Raw genomic sequence first — 21,509 nt, 5'->3', positions numbered from 1 at the left:
TGAAATCCGACCAACCTTTAAACTATTCTCTACGACAAACGATGACACTTATGACAAATACCAACAGAGGTTTGGTCGGGAGTCGAAGCCGGTGCCAATGAAGGTGGCAGTGACAGTTACGGATGACCGGCCGACGACCATGGAAAGGGGAAGGAGAAGGGGGAAAAGAGAGGGGGAGAAGGGGGAAGCAGACTGTTGGTTGGTTTTTTTTTTAAAAAAATATTTTTATTTTTTTAAAATTTTTAAAATAAAATATTTTCAAAATTATCAGAACGCGACACATGTCAATTAAGGATCAAATTTAACGGCCGTTACGGTCCAAATACCTAAAAGTACTATGATAAAAACGTTAGACACCTATTTTTAACGAAAATTCCTTTAGACACTCAAACGTTTTTTAAAACAAAATTTAGACATTTATTTTGATGAAATATATATGTATCATATATGATTATAGAAAATCTTTTAAACTAAAATCAAATAGTTTGAGTCCAATTTCATAAGCTCGAACAACTCGACTAAAAAATTAAATAAAATTTGAGTTATAAAACATAACACTTCAACTTAAATAACTCAAAAAATAATAATTCAAATTCACTCAATCAAATACACTCCTTCACATTTAACAACATGGTGTGATTTATTATATAAAAATATATATTTTTTAATTTCAATGACTAAAAAGAAAAATATTAATTCTTAATTTTAAAAATATCTTTATTTAAATGCATTAATGTTTTAACAAATAAAGTTAAAAAAATCCTCCGCAACTCAATGTGTCAAATTATTATTTTTTTAAATAAATGATTGAAATATACTTTTTGCGTTTTTTCAATTAATATATTCTCAATTTTTACTGTTAATTTTAAGTGTTTTATATTGTATATATTTACTCATTATTTTTTGATTAGATATTAATGATTTAACTTTATTTTGGTTTTATTTTGAACATGAGCTTTATTGAATTAATTAGCAAAAAAATAGCAGATTTCGATGGTCCAGTCAACAACTTGAATATTTAATTAGAATTTACCTAGCATAAGGTTATCCATAAGATGAAGCAGAATTCAACCAGAAGTATAAGACTTAAATATTTATTTTTAACTTTTTTGATAAACCTTTTAGATTTAAGATTTAAGATTTTTAGTTTGATTATTTTATTATTATTTTATTTAGTAATTAGTTATTTTATTAGAACTCTTGGTAGAACTTTTAGTTTGATTAGAAATTAGTCATTTTATTTACTTAGAACTTTTGGGTTATAAATAGTCCTTAGGTTCAACCTTTGAACTCATGAAAATTTATATTTCCTTGGCTATTTATTGAAATTATACTTTTCTTTCGTCTTTTTTATTTTTCTTTCATTATTTTTTTCACAAAGCTAAGCATGATCCAATTCATACTTAGTTAAATCTCTTTTAGCCGATAGTTGAGCGATGACTTAATCTGTTTCGCAAGAATTGAAAAACGCTTCATACCTTCATGTATATTTCTTGATTTTCGACAAACAATATTAGATAATCGACTTAATCTTTAAATTCTTTACACTTTCAATTCAAAGATTGCACCTTGGCTTGAATGTTGTTTTGATTTATCGTTGGGGAGGATAATCGGCTTGTAGCAAATTCAAATCCCTAAGAACAAACTTAACGGTGGTCCGCTAAGTAAAATCAAAATCGGGTTCGATTCTCATTGAGATGCATAATTCGAGCACAATATTTTCCAGCATTAAAGAAGATATTAATGTTAGCATCGATAGTCGAAGTTAAATCTAAACAAGAATTAAATTTCAATGATTGACTTTGGAAACTAGTTCATAGGATATAAGAGCAAGTTACAAGAGTTGGGCCTTGAAGACTGTAACCGACAAGAATCTCGAAGTAAAATATATTTTAAGGATTGAGACAAGTTGAGTTAAAGCGAAGCTAGAGGCTAACTTCTATCATTATCTCTTTCAATTATTTTTTTATTGATTTGTTATTTTTTTAATTTTAGATTATTCAATTAAATTTGATAAAACCTCTGTTAATTTTATTTTACATATTTTCTGGTTAGTTCATGTGGATTGATCTTATTTCTCTATACTGTTTATTTTATATTATTTATTTAAATTGAGAATTAGGTTTATTTATTTGAAAATTACGACGCTTTTTATGATGACACGATCTTATGGTGACGCACCAACATCATTGTTAATTTTTTTTAATAACGAGTGACCAAATAAAACCAAAATTAAATGTTAGGTATACCTTTTAAGAAAAATAATTTGTGACCAAAATAAAATAAAAATGGTAATTGAGATATTAAAAAGTGTAGTTTACCCTATTTATTAATCAGTCGGGGTTTTATGGAAAGAGGTGGGTTAAATGGAGGATTAAGTTAGAACACAGTCAAATATCTAATTGGTATAATGTCAAAATTAGCCTTCCAATATCGATCAAAGTGATCATTTTATTCTCTATTTTATTTTTAAAGTATTTTGACTCCTAATATTTTATTTTGAGTAAAAACACTCTTAATGATTGACAGAATAATCATTTTATCTCTGACATTTTAACCCTTAATATTTCATTTTTAGTTAAAAAAAACTCTTATTTTAAGTTAAAAAATACTCATGTTTGTTTTAGACTCTTAATTGTGTATTAATTAATGATTTTTATCTGTAAAAAAAAATTCTACCATGAAAGTTAAAATATTTTAAAAAATAAAATAAAATTCAACATAATCATTTTAATAAATATTAAAAATTGTTTTTAACATCGTGTCTATCTAATTTTATTTATTCCGAGGAAAAAGAGGTCCGATTTTTGTATTCATCCGATATTGGTTGATCCGATGACCCGTGTTCTTCGTTCATCCCAACTGTTTTTTTACCGTTGGTTCATCCGAAATTTTACATTTCCTGATAGAAAATTCATCCGAAAATTCGGTAAAGAATGTCCTTTTATTCTTCTAGCTTTTCTTCCTAAATATTTTAAATACCTATATTTCCTGGTTCTTCCTCCGATTTAGCCAATCAAAATATTATACTAATTTTTCGGTAGTCTGAAAGGATTCTTTTCATAATAATGATACTAAATCGCTCTTTGATTTGTTGTTTTCCACATTTTTTTACTGTAAAGCAAGATCTATCGGGACTTATTTCCATTGAAATTACGCCGACTTTACTTTTAGGTTTAGGTTCCGTTATTTGTTTTGAAAGAAAAGCTTTAGCATGCTAGTCCCTAGAATGTTTTGTCTGGAATTTTTTGGTTTCTCTTCCAGAAATTGTTGATTGAAATTTCTTGGTTATGAATTTTAGTAATTTAAGTTCCCTTTCTTGACTACTTGATGATGAATTGATAGTAGTTGAACTTGTTATCGGGTGATACTTCACTTCTAAAATACGTATGACCAATGTTTTGGTGTCACTTGTTAGCATTTAAACATACGATTCTGCATTTAAAATTTTTACTCAACGCAGTGTTGCTACTTAGATTGACTTAGAAATGGCAAATTAATTGGCTATGAACTCACAAATGAATAGGTCATGAACTCATAAAGCTAGTTAAGGGCTTAGGCAGGGACGGACGCATTTTATTTTAGGGTTACTGACCTTTAAGAAGTTATATTAGAAATTTGGAGAGTGCAAAATTATCCACTTCATATATGAAATCTTATTCAGTGCTTTTAGAATGGCTATGTAAAATTTGTTCTAATTGTTTGGTTTGTAAAGGCATTCTAGGCGGGAAGGACCTGTGCAATATATACTTTGTTTCCGTTGCACAAATGAATTATATTTTGAATGGATAAGCTGCTAGCAAGGAAGAAATTTTGTTTACATAGAATGATAAAAGGACCTCTTGTTTAATGTGTCTGCTAGAACCATTCAGGCATCCGATCCAGTTGTCTTCTTAATCTGCTACTCTGTTGGCGTAATTGTGGATCATTCTTTAATATGCTACTCTGTTGGCATAATTGTGGAATTTCATTATCCTTCGACAAAAATCAGATTTTAACTTTGGGTTTTCTGTTGCAGAGAAAGTTGGACATTATATGGGTAGTAACCTCAATGTTAACAAAACTGAATTTATGCGGCTGGTATACCAGCTAGAACTCTGGACTCCATTAAATCTGCCACTAGCTTCAAATAAGGTTTTTTGCCTGTTAGGTACCTCGGTATTCCTCTTGTTACTCGGAAGCTTACTGAAAAGGATTGTCTTCCTCTCTACGATAATATTAAACGTAGGCTTCACCATTGGTCTGGTAAACTTTTAAGCTATGCTAGGCGTCTAGAGTTAATTAAAACTGTTCTATACAGTGTTGTTAACTTCTGGAATAGGCAATTTATCCTTCCTCAGAAAGTTATCAATCGTCTTGAACAACTTTTCTCTAGATTCCTTTGGAAAGGTAATGATACTGCTGCTAAAGGTGCTAGGATTAGCTGGGATAGAATTTGTTGTCCCAAATCTGAAGGAGGTCTCGGGTTGAAGAACATTCATTCCTGGAATAAAGCCTGCATGATCCAACTCATACGAAAAATTATGGTTGGAGAGGGTTCCTTATGGGTCGCTTGGATTCATTGTTATATTATTAAAAATAACGATCTAAACGACATTAAAATTAATACTTCTCACAGCTGGACCATCAGAAAACTCATGAAAATTAGAAGTGAAGCACTTCCAAATTTAACTGTTGGTGTCACTAAAACTAAAGATATATGGGAAGATATTAGAGTTCATAGAGATAAGGTTTCCTGGCATAAAGTGATTTGGTTCCCACTTAACATCCCTAAACTTAGCATAATCTCTTGGATGGCAATTCTGGATCGCCTTCCTACGCGAGATAGACTTATTAGAATGGGTATTGCGTCCGACAGTCTTTGTATTTTGTGCAATGAAGATCATGAAACTAGAAATCATTTGTTTGTTGACTTTACTTATGCTACTTCTCTTTGGAATTCTATTATGAATCTATCTAGCATGCGAGATATTCACAGGTCTTGGGATTCAAGGCTTGAATGGGCTGCTCAAACATGGAAGGGTAAATCTCTTCTTTCCACCATTCTGAGGATCTCCTGGACTGCTTTCATATACTTCATTTGGGAAGAGAGAAACAGAAGAGTTTTCAACCGAGGGACAAAAACAGTAGACCAATTATTTACGGCTATAAAAGAGCTTATTCGAATCAAACTTAGTACCAAGGACATAAATAGACTAGATTACGTTAATTCTAGACTTTGTAATTATTGGGATATAGACTAGCCTTTTGTCTGTAAATAGGTGCTATTACTCCCAATTGGGATGAGTGTTGTATGATGAACATTTTCTGTTTGGGTAATAAAAATTCTACTTATCCAAAAAAAAAAAAAGTACCTTCAGTTTTCTCGGGAGCTAGTTCGCGAGTTACTTATTGCAATATCTAATTCTGTGCCGATACCAATCTGATTGCAGAACATGCATTTAAAATCATATACGGTGAAAATGATGCTGCAGTAAGACTGATGGAGCTGAAAAATACAGGTCTGAACTGATTTCCATATCCTATGATCTGTCGCCTAAAGATCAAGTTCCTCCGGTTGTGCTTGGGAACCATATAGGTTAGCCAGGACTAAAATTGTCATGGGAAATTTTATAGAACAGAGTGTCAGTTGATGTTTTGTGGAACTCAGTTTTGTATGATTTTACACCTGATGTTGGTTTGTTTTGCATTCGACTGTCTCGATGTCACTATAAATAAGGAAACATATATCTGTAAACACTTGGTTCATTCTTTACACCAAATGAGCATGGATAGGTCTTGCAAGGTGAAGCATGTTGCTGAATTTGTTTGTTTGGTGCTTTTGATTAGGTGGGTGTTGGGATCCACATGAGTGGTGGGACAATGATAATTTTTGTCTTGTGAGTCACGGCACGGCACAGGAATGATTTTGAGTTTTGTAGCCATAGTGGATTGTAAATTAAAAATTCTTGACAAGGATGAGTGCAGGAGGAACATCCCACACCGTCCCGCCCGACTGACATCCCTAACAATTATGTTAACAATTAACAATAAGTGGTTTGTTTGAAACCAAATTCGAAAGTGTATTGATTGATTTGATATTATTTTTTATTTGATAATCAAAATAGAATTGATCCAATAAATTAATAGTTTTTATAATAATTTACCCATTTTTTTAGTAACATGGAGAGAATTTCTATGATGATTAACAAACGTCATACGGTTTCCTACTTGTATATAAGGAGGCATCAAGTGTCTCTTAAACCAATGTAAAGAAACATAGCAGAGCAAAAAATGATGATCGAAATCAAGTCGGAAATAGTTTCTAGGCAAACCATCAAACCCTCCACACCTACTCCTTCCCACTTGAAAACCTTCAAGCTCTCTCTTCTCGATCAAATCTCCCCTAACATCCATGGCAACATGACTTTCTTCTACCCATCTAATAACTCCTCCCATTCCATCTCTGACCATGGCTTCTTCCACAAATCCAAGCTCCTCCAACACTCTATCTCCAAAACACTCTCCCTCTTTTACCCACTGGCCGGACGTCTCCACGACGCCGCCACCGTTAATTGTAACGACGAAGGTGCTTTCTTTGTGGAAGCCAAAGTCAACATCCAACTGTCCCACTTCCTAAATAAACCCGACTTGAATCTCATGGACCATTTCTTACCTACCACTGATCCCCCTACCATGGAATTATCGAATGGTGCCATGTTCCTCGTTCGGTTCACTAGCTTCAGTTGCGGTGGTGTGGCTGTCAGTCTCTCCCTCACTCATAAGCTCTTTGATGTGTCCGCCCTACTCACTCTTCTTCAGACCTGGTCATCGGTTTGTTGCGGATCGAGTCACCCCATTGCCCCTATTCTCATCGGGGAAAAGTTTTTGGCACCCAGAGATGAACTGTCTGCCATATCTGCAACGAATAGAATCGAAGCTGAAAAGTTTGTGCAGAGGAGGTTCGTGTTTAGTGCAGCAAAGATTGCAGAACTGAAGGCTGAAGTCAATAAGGAATTTCATGACGTGTTTCAAAGCTATCCCTCTCGTGTTGAGGTGGTTTTGGCACTCATATGGAAGTGTGCCGTGGCTACCAAGAAACAGAAAACAGGGAAATTTGGACCGACAGTAATGTTTCAAGCCGTCAATCTGCGTAAAAGGTTGTCTCCTCCGCTACCGGAGACTGCGGTTGGGAATTTCATATGGCCGTTTACGGTGTTTGCATATGAAGATAAAGATTTAGAGCTACATAAGTCGGTGATTCAAATGAGAAAATGCTTAAACGAATTCAACAACACCAAGGCAAATATGTTCAGAGGCGAAGGAGCTACACAGGCAATCATGGAGGCCATAAAAGAGACAGGAGAGTTGTTTAGAAACAACAAGGAAATGATTGTTTACAAGTGTTCAAGCTGGTGCAAGTTCCGTCTGTATGACACTGATTTCGGGTGGGGAAAGCCGCTATGGCTTGTCAGTGTAAACAAATTGGTGAGCAACACAATTGCTTTGGCTGACACACGGTCCGGTGATGGAATTGATGTTTTAATGACTTTGGATGAAGAAGAAATGGCCTTGTTTCAACAAAATAAACAACTCCTCAAATATGCTACTCTTAACCCCAGTATTTACGCTTGATGTTTTAGGGTTTCTGCATTTCAAATTGTAACCGCAGTGTGCGACTCTGTTCCAATACATTTTGCTTCCTTTTACAATGGATTGATCACATAATTATGTAATCTTTTCTTGTGCAAAACAACGGCAGAATACGACGATAAATGATTAAATTTGCCATGTAATTAGTGTGCAAAATCAAGTTCCATTCTAGTGCGGCCACATCGACGAGCTTGATTCTTTATGGTAATATAATCATGGGTATACTCTGTATTTAGTCACTTAGTTATTTTTGTGGTTCTGTTTTGATCATTCAAATTTTTTTTCTAAATCAAACTTGAAGTTACAATTTTGTTTCATTTTCCTCATCTATCGTTACAAAAAAAAACTGATGATGTGTCATTACCTTATGGTGACACATTAACATCACAGGGATGACTAAAACGTAACTTTAAGTATTGTTTTAAAAGAAATAATTATATGACTAAAATAAAACCACAAGAATAATTGGGTGACTAAACACTAAATAAGCCTTTAATTATAACTATTGTCCATGTTGCAATCTTCGCCGAATTCCCTACTAAGCATATTTTTGGAAGAAACAAAGTAGAAGTAAAAATGCGTGAACCGGATATGGGGATCTCATAATATTTGTTTTATTATAAGCATTGTTTTAGAGAACTGATTTGACTATTTAGAGTCGTGTAAGAAATTAAAAACAAGACTTTTTAACCAAACCAGCCGAAAAAAGAATTTTTTATCCTCTAAACGATAAAAGAAAAAGAAAAAAACTTAGAATTATTAGTCTATCAAACACTACCTAAATGAATTTTTATTAATTTATTTTGTTCCTTCTAAGTTTTCAACTATCAAAGTCAACAGTTTAATTTTTTATTCTAAATATAATTTACTATATTTAGTCTCGGAAAAGCTTAATATTTTTATCATTTTCTTCTGTATATTATTTGGTAAGCAAATAAAGGGTACAAGGCATGCTCATTTAGGACAGTAAATGAGGTGAGATAAATCGCGACTTACTCAAATTTAGTTTGGTTAAAGTTCAATTAATATTCGATTTGAATGAGCTCGACTCAAACTTATATTTGACTTAAATTCTTAATGAGCCGAAATAAACTAATTAATACTCAATCCGAAAAATTTGCGAGCAGCACGAAAAGATACTATATTGAAATTATATTTTTAAACTAAATTATTAATAATTATAAAATTTTAAATATATATTAAAATGTTCAATAATATAACTATCCTAAAAGTTTAATTTTTAAAATTAACGAGTCCAAAGTTCAACTGTTGTATTGCATCGCACTATTAGAAAAATAAAAACCCATTTGATTAGGCAAATGTTTGATCAAACACGTTTGGTTAGCCCTTCTTTTCCAATTGTTTTTTTTTAATTCTTTATGATACGAACATCAATAAATCTTTTATAATGATACTGAGAAATATTAATTTAATATGGAATAAGATTATAGATAACTTTTTTTAATGATTTAAGTCCTTTTTTTTTCTTTCCTTTCACGTCATTTTATCTGATCTATATGTGATTTCTCATGTATACGTTTCGAAGAGATTTAGCTTTTTATTTTTTTAATTAAATAAAGAGATATTATAATTTCAAAGAAAATACAAGGATTCGAACCCGCGTATGATTAAATAATATGAATATCCTTGAGTATTCTATCAATTAATGAATTTTATTTATTTATTTTTGGCATTAATGCTTTAAAAAAACATTTGCAAGCAGTGAGCTTGCCTCTACTTTCAAGCATTTTATAAGGACTAACGGCAACATTGATTCATTTTTGACTAGAAAACAAAGGCTAAAAGTACATTGAAATAAAAAACCAAAATATTTTTTTTAATAAAAAAATCAAAATCTAGCCACATGAATTAGTCCTGAACCGCATTTTATTTTTTTCAGCAATAATAATCTTTAATAAAGCTACAAGGTTTGAGAGCATCGCCGAAATCAATCAAACATTGAATCATGGAATATATTAAATGTAATTAGAGGCATGGCAGTCCTACAGCCGACCGGTACACTTTTGAAATAAAATATAACGTAAGGTACAATTTTATTTGAAAGAAAAAACTCATTAGGTCAAATCGACGGATCAAATTGTCATCTCTAAGCATGTGTATCAAAAAAATTGTTATTTAATATTTATTATACATAGTTTTATTTGTTGACAAATGATTTGTGGCAAATAATAATACTGAGGGTAAATATGTAAATAGTACAACACATCCAATCTGATATAGTAAAAAACCAAGTCGAAGATATCATACTGGTTGAAACTTAACTAGGCTTGGGTCAGAATCAAATTTGATATTAATCATTCAACCATCATAAATCTCCTTATTAAGGATTGGATCGACAAACATGTAAAATATAAGAATCATATAAAAACATAGAACAAGGAAAAAGGGTAACAAGAAATAATTTAACAAATTGTATTTATGGCCTATAGTAGCATGTCACAAAGGTTTTAAAACTCTAGAGTGGGGTTCCAAAACCTCATACCCCTCTATCTCAAGGATTTCAAAACCTTTCTTAAGGGTTTTGATTACCTTGTTTTTTAGAATTAAGCCTCGAGATATACAATATTGATATCTTGATCATCGAGCAACTTCTAATGATAAGTTTTGACGATAAATTATATCCAACATACATTAGATGTCCACCAAGAAAGTCACATACAAGAGTTTAAATTTATAATATCTAAATATAGTCCAATCAAAGTTATGCTTGAAATCAAATATTATAATTCATTCATCACCACTAACCCCTTTCTAAGAGAACTAAATTCTATTGCTCTCCTTGTACCCTCACATGATACCGTGAACAAACAATAAAAGCATATTATAAATAATCATACACGTCCCACCTTGAACCCAAAATTCAAAAGAAAAAACTCAAATACCATATGAAATCACCCTAAATTACCATAATTCAACCATCAAATGTCATAATAAGCATGATCACACTTGTGAAGTTATACAAATGTATATTGCTTAACGCTTATACAAAAACATAATTCAAATGTACCAAACATTACATAACTACATAGCCATCTTTTTAGGATATTAAACTAAAAATATTTACACTGATTTGATTTGGAATTGACTTATAACCTTCAAAATGTAATCCTAAACACACTATCAAAATCGATCTCCTATGGAAGCAATCAAACACATAAGGTGAGTTTGTATAGCTTAGTAAGATAGCCAAGACTAACCAAAACAATGATATGAAATCTATAAAATGAGATTATATAAAAACATGGCATCTCTTTTAAAGAAATAGCAAAGTGCCTTAATTAGCGACATACGAACACTCGAACCTCATATCATCACCAAGTAATACACAGAAAACATCATCCCTATACCTTGTTGGGGTCGAATTCTAGTAATCAAACAACATCCTTTTGCCCCCCAAAGACCAAAGTCTATAAAAAACCAATACACGAGAACTGTGGACTCCATGACATATAATTTTATCTAACACTCAACTAATTGGGCAAGGGCTCAGTTTATCAAAGCTCAAATCCCATTTTAAACAACTTATAATATGCTTTCACAAATTACATTATTACAAAGTAAGAGCACATAGCTCAATTTAGTCCAAATTCATATACTGGACTCCAATTTTACATATCAAAACTCAAATTCATCAATCAAATTAAAACATAACATACTCAAATTATCAAAATAACTTATCAAAACTTACTCAAAGAACATAGTTGTCATTCAAATTCTCTAATTGAGTCATAAAAAAAATATCACAATTACACATTTAAAACCAACTTAAGCTTTCAATACTTGTACACAATCAAAATCTAAACACATTCATACTTGTATAGATTCTATTTTGACTACACTCAACTAACTTAAGCTTTCAAAATGTCTCATATCAACGGATTAATCAGAGACTTTAGTTCCCCACTAACTTTGGAGGATTCCAAAAACCCTCTTTTTCTAGCACAAGCAAAACACATCTAAAACAGTATTCATCATCTAAATAAATATTACACATGAAACCTAATTTCCATGAATCCTTAAATGCAATCTGAGTTTAGGGTTTTACTTACTCTACTTGGATGATGAAACAAATCCTACTAACTGGAAGAACTAAGCTTGGGCTTTCCAAATATTTCTTCAATTTTGAGCTAGGGCCACTAAATTAGAGTTAATTTATGGTTTCTCTCTAGGTGTTCAAAGCTTCAATAGTGGTGTTTTAGGGAAATTTGGGAGAAGATGAAAATGCTCCTCTTACCCATCAGTGTTTTTTCCCCTAATTCTTATGTGGTTTTTCATCAAATTTACCTAGTTATCAATCATTACTATAATTAAAAATTAGGCCAAAATGTGGGAAAATTGACACCTAATCCATCCATCAAATCCCGCTAAAGCCACTTATTGGTGTATTTCTTTTCATAATCCTTTCATTTATCCTTTCATCTAGTTTAGTTCCTGAACTCACATTATCTCTTTTCCCCTTGTTTTCAATTTAGCCTCTATACTTCCAATTTTCACATTTCACTCCCTAATTGAATCATAGTCAATCGAAATAAGTTACTCCCATTAAACACAAATTCAAAGGCTTAAAGAAATCAAATGAATCCCCAAAAATTAGTTTTAATTATTAGATACTATAAAAATTTTAGCTCAAGCTTCAAAATTTTTTCGAACTATAAAAATATATAAACTGATCACCCAAATTAAAAGGAGTATAAATGGATTCATTGCCGTTAAAAGTCTAATAGAAAATGATGTGATGGTTAATAAAAACTGGCATAATAACCCTCAATTTTTACAAATTATTGTAATCTGGACCTAATTAAAAAAATTGAACCCTCAACATTTCAAACTCACACCAATTTATTCCCTTTTCTAACTTATTTTCATCATTATCTCCTTAACCATTATCCTTCACCATCGTGTTGGTTTTCTCTCCTTCACTGTTGTGAGCTGTCATCGTCAACAATGAATTTCTCAAGCTTAACAAACTCGTATTCACAATTTTCATTAGAATTTCCTCCAATATCTCCCTTCACATACTTTTCTTCAATTCAACAAAGAACTTGAAAGTTGCAGTTTTATTTTTCATTCGTGAGGAAATGAAGCCCTTCTCTTGAATTTCCTCCATAAAATTACGAGCCTTTGTAGCTTCTCCTTGCCCCGAATATGTTTCCACCAAAACATTTTAAGTAACGATATTGGGGATAACCATACCATCCAATATTTTTTAGGTTTTTGAAAAGAAATAAAAACAGAGAAGATGGGAAAATGATTTTTTTTTAAAATTTTATTTACTTTTTATTATCAAAGCGGTGTTTGTTAAGGGTCAATTATTAAAAAGTTCAGTGGATTTTCGTAATTTTAATTTTTAAAATTCTTGCACGTTTGTTTGGATCTCAAATTATTCATCACTTTTAGTCAAGTAAAAATATGGTTTTCCTTGGATTTTGGTGTTGTGTTACAGTAACTTTTGATGATGTTTTCTTTTACAGGACATGACTCAACTATTGAATTCATACGGTTCGAAAAATGAAAAGGAAATTACTGGGAAGGGGAGTAAAATACAATGCTCGAAAGCCTAGATTTCACGGTAAAAGTTTTCTACTAGATTTTTCATTGACCCAAAAATATTCAGTTAAATTTTTAAGAATAAGAAAAGAAAATATGCCAACATTTCAGTTTTCTTTGAAGAGGTCTGTACTCTATAAATAAGAGCCATTAGATGTTTATGACCCAAAAACAATGAGGCAATTGAGTACAGTATGGTGTGAGCTGAAAATCATTCTCCCAAATTCCATACAAGTAAGAGATATTTAAAGAAGCCACGAAACTTTAGTTCAAGATCCATTTATTTTAATAAGGCATATAGTCTAGGTTTATTTTTTTAATAGTTTGAGGTGATTACAAAGTATTATTTGTTTAGAATATTTGCTAGCTATTGACAACGTATACTCCCAACAGATGCAGCTGCTCAAACTCGAGACCTCTAGGAAGAATAGTATTACTTTTTACCACTAAGATCATTAGATGGATTTTATTTATTTGGGTTAATTAGTTTGTAACTTTTCATATGTATTTTACCCTAGCCTTGCCTGGGGATTGATCGATACGAGCTATGGTTGCGGGTAGGCAGCTATATAAGAAGAGTCATCAGCTGGCTATTGTCCAGCTGAAAGCGGATGAGAAAGAAAACCCAAAAGCCAGCAAAAGATAAATTAATTCCATAACAATGAAGTTATACTTGGATTTATTGGGTTTGATTCTTGCTGTTGTGCTTGGGATCTATGTTTTCCTGTTTGGTTTTGTCAAGAAAATAAATGAGTGGCGCTATGTTAGCAGCTTCGGAGAGAAGAAACATTCTCTTCCTCCAGGCGATATGGGATGGCCTATCATTGGCAACATGTGGTCTTTCCTTAAAGCTTTCAGATCCAACGACCCCGACACTTTCATTTACAACTTGGTTCAAAGGTATTTCCTCTTTCCCTTTCGTTGTTGACAACCACAATGGTCTTAGTTTAATCACAATTTGACACCCTGGAAATATTACAGGCATGGCCGAACGGGTATTTACAAGACCTACTTATTTGGAAGTCCAAGCATCATAGTTTCTATTCCGGAAACCTGTAGGAAAGTGTTTGCAGATGATGAGCAATTTAGACTCGGTTACCCAATTTCCACAAAGCAATTAACTGGGAAAAAATCGTTTCACAGCATCCCGAATTCAGAACACAAGCGTCTTCGCAGGCTAACGACGGCGCCAATCAACGGCCATGAGGCACTGTCCATGTATATTGGATATATCGAGGAGATGGTCGTTAATTCCTTGGAGGAATGGTCCACCATGAGAGAGCCGATTGAGCTGTTGAACGAGATAAGGAAATTTACTTTCAAGGTCATTACACACATCTTCGTTGGGTCCAGTGCTGAATCAATTATGGGGTCAGTTGAGGAGCTTTTATACTGATTTGAACTACGGGATGAAATCTGCCGCTATTAATCTTCCTGGCTTCGCTTTCCACAAAGCTCTCAAGGTAAGTATTTCTTCACAATAAGCAACTACATTCTACATGCTTATCTGCATCAATAATTTGCCTCTCAACCTATTATTATTATTACGGTACAATTAAGTTGAGGAGAGAGATGTAACAGGGATTTATGCCTAGATGTATGGGTGCCGGCCATTATTAATTAAATGTAAAAGAAATGGTCGAGAATTCCAATATAGATCAAACAAAAAGGAAGATGCCAAAGACGGCTTTCAATGGACTAGAGTTTAAACTATAGGGTAAACTACATTAACAGTCACTGAACTTTTAGGATGTTTTCATCTTGGTCATCAATTTTTTTTAAAATCTACATCTTAATCAATAAATTTTAAATTCGCTTTCATTATGGTCTTTATCGTTAACTACCGTTAGAAAATACTGACGTGGAGTCTTCTTCCCCAAAAACCTTAATTTTCAAATCAACAATGATTGTAAAAGTTGAGTTTTTGATGAATAGAGTGGTCGTCCATCAATCCTAATAGTGGAAAGGTTCCATTTGACCATAAGATTAATGTAGTTCGATTTCAAATTGATCTGGCAGTTAAAAATGACAAATCAAAAAGCTTTAGCTTTGAGTTTCTATCGGATTGCCTTTGAATTTTGTTGTCGTTTCTGTCGTCGTTCAATAGTTATTTTATCGAAAATATCACCAAGCTACTTACCTTCTCTCTTTTTTTAGTTCAAACTTATCGAAAAACCTCCCAAACTCTTCAACTCAACTTGAAACTGAACTATGTTAATCCTCTATATAAACAAAATTTTCCCACCTTTGGGATTGATCGATAACTCTTTCATTCATTAAAATTTTGACCTTGAATACCACTGCAAGTTTTGAATCATCACATCAGCGTTTCTTAACAACAAATAAAAGTGACCAAAATGAAAGTGGATAAAAAATTTAGTGATTATAATAAATGTTTTAAAAGTTTAATGACCAAAATAAAAGCATCTTAAATGTTTAATGACCACTAGTGTAAGTTTCCCTAAATTATGTTACGATCCTAAAATGTAATAAGGCACTCAATAAAACTAAAGTCAAATAATGCTTTTCATAAATTTCTTAATCACTATCATACAAATTGTTTATAATGATTAGGGTTTTTAATCATGAGTTCTAAAGTTTATGATTTTAGGACTAAAATTATACATAGTATTTTAGGTAGGGCTAAATTTATATATTTTATTAAATAATTAATTATTATTATAAAATATTATAAGATAAATTAAACACATAACTATTTAATTATGAGTGAATTTTATCGACTGTCAATCTTTCAATTTTACAAATCAAATTACTTAATTATTGAAATATTATCAATTAAGTCACCTACCATTAACATTTAACAAAAACACTAACATGATAGTTTAAAATATTATTACAACTACACATTTAATCATTGTTATTTACAGTAATCTTGATCTCGTTTTAAAAATTTTGTTGAAAGCATTGAAAATTTTAGAGTACCATTAAATTTATGGTATTATGGTCATCGGAATTTCTAGCAGGTACAAAAAATTGAACCAATTTATTACCTTTTTACTTTATTGGATTGATCTAGTCCAAGTTTAGATTCGTTCGAAAAGCTTTTTTTTAAATGAAGTTTTGCATGGTTTTATTAAATGAAACACGTACAAAATAAATCACGATAAAAAGTCTTTCAAAATTTATACGAAGAAAAAAAGTGCGCTATATTGATGAAAATGGTACAAATAATCTAAACACAAATCATAACCAATATTTTACCTTAACGAGAGTACCCTAAAAATTTGTAAGATTTGGTGGTAATTCCATTTCGGAATCATAGACAATAAACAACCCACTTCCCTTGTTTATTTGTAGATATATTATGTTGTTCATGATATTTTTGAAAGTTTAAAGCAATTTTATAGCATCATCTTATTAAAGTCATAGTAATAAATGATGATTTGTTTATCGAAATTGACGAATAAACAGGCAAGGAAAATGTTGATTAAGATCCTACAGGAAGTCCTTGATGAGAGGAGAATGAAGAGTGAAGTTATTGACCCGAATGTAAAGAGAGGAATGATTGATCTACTGATGGAAATAGAAGACGAGAAAGGCCACAAATTACCGGATGAGGATATAATCGATTTACTTCTCATGTTCTTGTTAGCCGGTCATGAAAGCTCAGCCCATGTAGCTATGTGGGCAATCCTTTATCTTCATAACCATCCTCAAGTACTGAAGAAGGCCAAGGTTGGATTATTGTAACCTTAATTTCCATTTTTCTTTTGTCAAACTATAAAGAAATCGAACAACCCATCAAGCGATCTCAGTGATAAAAGAGTGTTGTTCTTCCCAAAATGAAATGCTCGGAATTCTTATTTTTCTTCGAGTTTGATTTTGTATCCTAATGCTACTTATTATAATGAATTTATTACCCATTTTTCAGGAAGAGCAAGAAGAAATCTTGAAGAAGAGACAAAGTGTGGGGAAGGGTTTGAGTCTAAAGGATGTAAGGCAGATGAATTATCTTCAAAAGGTAACGTGTGTGATACGCCATTTTTGACTTGTTTATTTCACAAGGAACATTTCCTTTTGTTTAAAATGTATATGATTTTGAATTTTAGGTGATTGATGAGACACTGAGAAGGGCAAGTGTCTCTTTTTGCAACTTCCGGGAGGCAAAAGTTGATGTTAACATAAATGGTTAGAGATTAAATCCCTCTAATTTCCCAAATTAAGTCAATCTTCTTCATTAATCTTGATTTCACTAAGTGGTAACCAATGTTTCCAGGTTATTTGATACCAAAAGGTTGGAAGGTTCTGCTTTGGAATAGAGGTGTTCACATGGACCCTGAAGTTTATTCAAACCCAAAAGAATTCCTCCCTGAAAGATGGGAGGTAAGTTTAAATACATTCCATGGCTAAAACATAAACCTTATATCCTGTCAAAAACAATCCCATAATATGGCACATGCATTTCATACAGAACCATAAACCCAAACCAGGATCATTCCTTCCCTTTGGAGCAGGAAGCAGGATTTGCCCTGGAGCTGATCTGGCCAAGCTTGAGATCTCCATTTTCCTTCATTATTTTTTACTTAACTTCACGTGAGTCAGCTTTCATTAGTCAAGCCTAATTTTTCTTTTTTTTTTTTCTCATTTCTTTACTTTGATTAATTTGCAGGCTTGAACAACTCAATCCAGGAGGAAAAAACGTGTATTTGCCTATTCCAAGGCCTGTGGACAACTGTCTTGCGAAAATCGTGAAGATCGAATGATCGACCACTATACAAATGATCTTCATGTTTATCTTATTTTCCTCCAATTCTGTTTAACTGAGATCTACTACAAGTCTTCTGCTAGGAAAATATCCAGCCTGCTGTGTTGTAATATATATAAATATCCTGCCTTCTGTTCAACCCATGTATCAGTTGAGTTCGGACCGAAGACTTTCTATTATAAGCTAATATTATATGTTCCTGATTTGATGGGAAAATGATAAAGATCATTACAGCATATACTAGGACAGGTTAAGTATTATCATGTGATGAACAACACATAACTTGTTCTTTGAGGAACATCTACATATTACTTAAAAGATAAATGCACAACTATTTTGAGAAGATTATACCGGAAATGGTTTTGAGTCTCCAACTATAAATGGATGGCTAGAAACTTAGAAAAGATGCACCAGAAGTAATTAGGAAAGAAGAGTGGCCAAAATGAAAATGCAGAACTTGGATTTTTGGTGGTGGTGGTCCAATGTTATTGCAGTTGTGCTAGGAACATATATATTTGTATTTGGTTTCCTTAGGAAAATCAATGGATGGTACCATGTGATGAACATGTTCGGGAATAAACAGATTAAGGCACTCCCTCCCGGTGATATGGGATGGCCTTTGATAGGCAACATGTGGGCCTTTGTCAAAGCTTTCAAATCCCAAGTTCCAGAATCCTTTCTCAGCAGTTTGAAAAATAGGTCTCTTATGCTTTCTTGATATACATTTTAAGTTTTCATGTATCGGAAATCAATTGCATTGATCTTATTGTAATCACAATTTAACATTTTTTTCAGGTATGGTGAAACAGGCATTTATAAGACCAGCTTGTTATGGAAACCATGCATCATAGTGTGCACTCCCGAACTGTGTAGGAAAGTGTTAAAAGATGGTGAACACTTTAAATTAGGCTATCCATATCCAAGTTTAATTTTAGGAGGACAATCAAGCGATTTCTTTTTGAGTATGGGACACAAGCGATTTCGCAGTCTAACAACGAGCCAAATTAATGGCCATGAAGCACTGTCTAAGCACATAGGGTGTATTGATGAAATTGTAATCACCACATTGGAAGAATTGAGTACAAGAAACCAGCCTGTCCAGTTCCTTCATGAGATGAATAAGGTCGCTTTCAAGGTCATTATGACTATTTTCCTTGGCTCTGCATGTGATGGTTCGATTATTGCAGAAATGGAGGAGTATTATTCACATTTGTTCTGTGGATTATTTTCATCACCCATTAACATCCCCGGCTTCGCATTTCATAGAACACTCAACGTAAGTTTAATGAATCCATGGATATTCATATATTACATATATGATCTCAAAGTTTTCTTGCATTATAAATATAAGCTGTAAAAGCGTATGATTATAGGTCGTTGTTTGCATCAGGCGAGGAAGATGCTGATAAAAATTATTCAAAGCGTGTTATCTGAAAGAAGGGAGAAGGAATCTAAAGTCCCAAACGCAAGGAAAGGCATAATTGACTTCATCAAAGAATTTGAAGATGAGGAAGGTGAAAAATTAGATGATGAGCATATTATTATTGTGCTGCTCATATTCTTGCTAGCAGGTCATGAGACTTCAGGGCGGGCAGCTTGATGGGCCACCAGTTACCTCTATACCCATCCGGATGTGTTACAAAAGGCCAAGTGAAATAGGATCTAACCCTCATCATTAGTTGATAATTTTCAAACTATAGAAGAATTTGAACCGTGCTAGAGTTAAGGAAGGAAACACAATTTTATGTTAAGGGGAGAATTTTTAAAATTTTAGGAGGAGACGAACTTATAAAATTCTAGGGGAACGACAGCCTCCAGCTGCTCCCCCTTTGTCCATTCCTGATTATCTCCTGTTCCATATTTCAGGAAGAGCAAGAGGAAATCATAAAAAGGAGGCCCTCCACCCAGAAAGACTTAACTCTTAGCGAAATTAAACAAATGAAATATCTATCAAAGGTAACAAAAAGTTTACATACACAAACACGAGTCACTATATGATATATAACAAGTTGTGTTGTTATAACTTATAGGTGATTGATGAGACATTACGATCACGCACCAATACTTCTACACTTCTTCGAGAGGCTAAGAAAGATACTAATCTGAATGGTTAGTCTCTGTCATTCATCAGTATTGTTGTCCTTTTTACCTTAAAAGACTTACAGGAATTGCTTTGCTTCTAGGATATTTCATTCCTAAAGGATGGAAAGTGTTGGTCTGGCATAGTGCAGTTCATATGGATCCCGAAATTTATCACAACCCAAAACAGTTCCTTCCTTCAAGATGGGATGTAAGGATTGGGATGCAGATTTGGGACTAATTGTTATTCAATAAAATTATGAATTGCTGTCTGGTAATGTAAGATTGGACCTGTTGAATCCAGGATCTTAAACTCAAAGCAGGCGGTTTCTTACCCTTTGGAGCAGGGAGCAATACTTGTCCTGGAGCTGATCTGGCCAAACTTGAGATTTCCATTTTACTTCACCATTTTCTTCTTAATTACAAGTGAGTGGGCTAAATTTTCAGCAAAAGGTTTACGATTTCAAAGGTTAAAACTCAAGGTTCGAATTCAGTTAATTTTTCAATTTTTTAGGTTTGAACAACTTAATCCAAGAGGTCCAGTTAATTACTTACCTTCACCAGAGCCAGCAGATGATTGTCGTGCGAAAATCATTAAGCTCAATTGATATATGCTAACATTGTGAGATGATTTTTAATATTAGTAAGCATTTATATTTATTTTAGCGAAACTATAGAATTTATGCACTTATAAGTGAATTGTGTTCTGCTACTTATCAAACATAATTTTAATTCATTGTTAAAAGTTTAATAACTTATATTTGTTTGTGTACGTGTAATTCACTGTTAATGTAAATTTATATATCAAAACCTATGAAATAATTTGTTGGGTGTGAGTTTCAGTCTGTGAGAAAACTCATCATAGGTTAATCTCAAAACTAAGTTGGATGATTGTTACACTCATTAAGTGATCTCAGTGGTAAAAGAAAATATTATTCTCACTAAAGGACGAAAATTAATGAATCAATTAGAATATAAACTCCTAGATTGCATATGTAAACTTTAAACGCATAATATATCTACATTTAGTCCTAGAATCGACTAAATTCTAGTTATGATATCAATCAATGTAACATCATACCTAGTTTATTCACGAACTAGATTGGTGATGTCACATTGACGGTTTAAAACTATGTCTAACTCAAATTCAAATGAAATATGATATTCATATTCATTCAATCGTAAATGGGGACTTACATGTAAACATTATAAGTTTAAGAGATTATATGAAAAATCATACATGATTGAAGGATCAGTTGAACAATTGTACAATTTTAGATGGTTGGTATCTCGATATTAAACTATGGGTACCGATATAAACAATATTGATACTCTTGTACAATAGCGATACCAAATTGGTATATTGTGTCCCTATTTTAATTTATTGGTATCCATATCAAGAAGTGAGAATCGATACTATTAAGACAATACTAAAACAAAAATGGCACACTGTCTTCCAAGTTTTACTTATGGTATCGATACTCTCATGAATAATATTAATACC

The 21,509-nt window shown here is 32.6% G+C and overlaps 1 protein-coding gene and 2 pseudogenes across 1 annotated transcript; all 3 read left to right on the top strand.

The window, feature by feature from the left end:
• The first annotated feature begins 6,230 nt into the window (after positions 1-6,230).
• On the top strand, positions 6,231-7,817 carry LOC120164279 (stemmadenine O-acetyltransferase-like). Its single transcript, XM_039174035.1, has one exon. It carries the CDS (start codon positions 6,274-6,276, stop codon positions 7,612-7,614), a length of 1,341 nt encoding a protein of 446 aa, XP_039029966.1. The 5' UTR covers positions 6,231-6,273; the 3' UTR covers positions 7,615-7,817.
• A 6,044-nt stretch (positions 7,818-13,861) lies between these two features.
• Positions 13,862-18,124, top strand: LOC120164158 (annotated as a pseudogene).
• Positions 18,125-18,270: 146 nt separating this feature from the next.
• Positions 18,271-20,656, top strand: LOC120164161 (annotated as a pseudogene).
• The last annotated feature ends 853 nt before the right edge of the window (positions 20,657-21,509 follow it).

Source organism: Hibiscus syriacus, unplaced genomic scaffold (assembly GCF_006381635.1).
Source record: "Hibiscus syriacus cultivar Baekdansim isolate YM2019G1 unplaced genomic scaffold, ASM638163v2 tig00111506_pilon, whole genome shotgun sequence".
NCBI lineage: Eukaryota > Viridiplantae > Streptophyta > Magnoliopsida > Malvales > Malvaceae > Hibiscus > Hibiscus syriacus.
The sequence above is the reverse complement of the archived record's forward strand: the minus strand, read 5'-3'. Positions and strand labels throughout refer to the sequence as shown.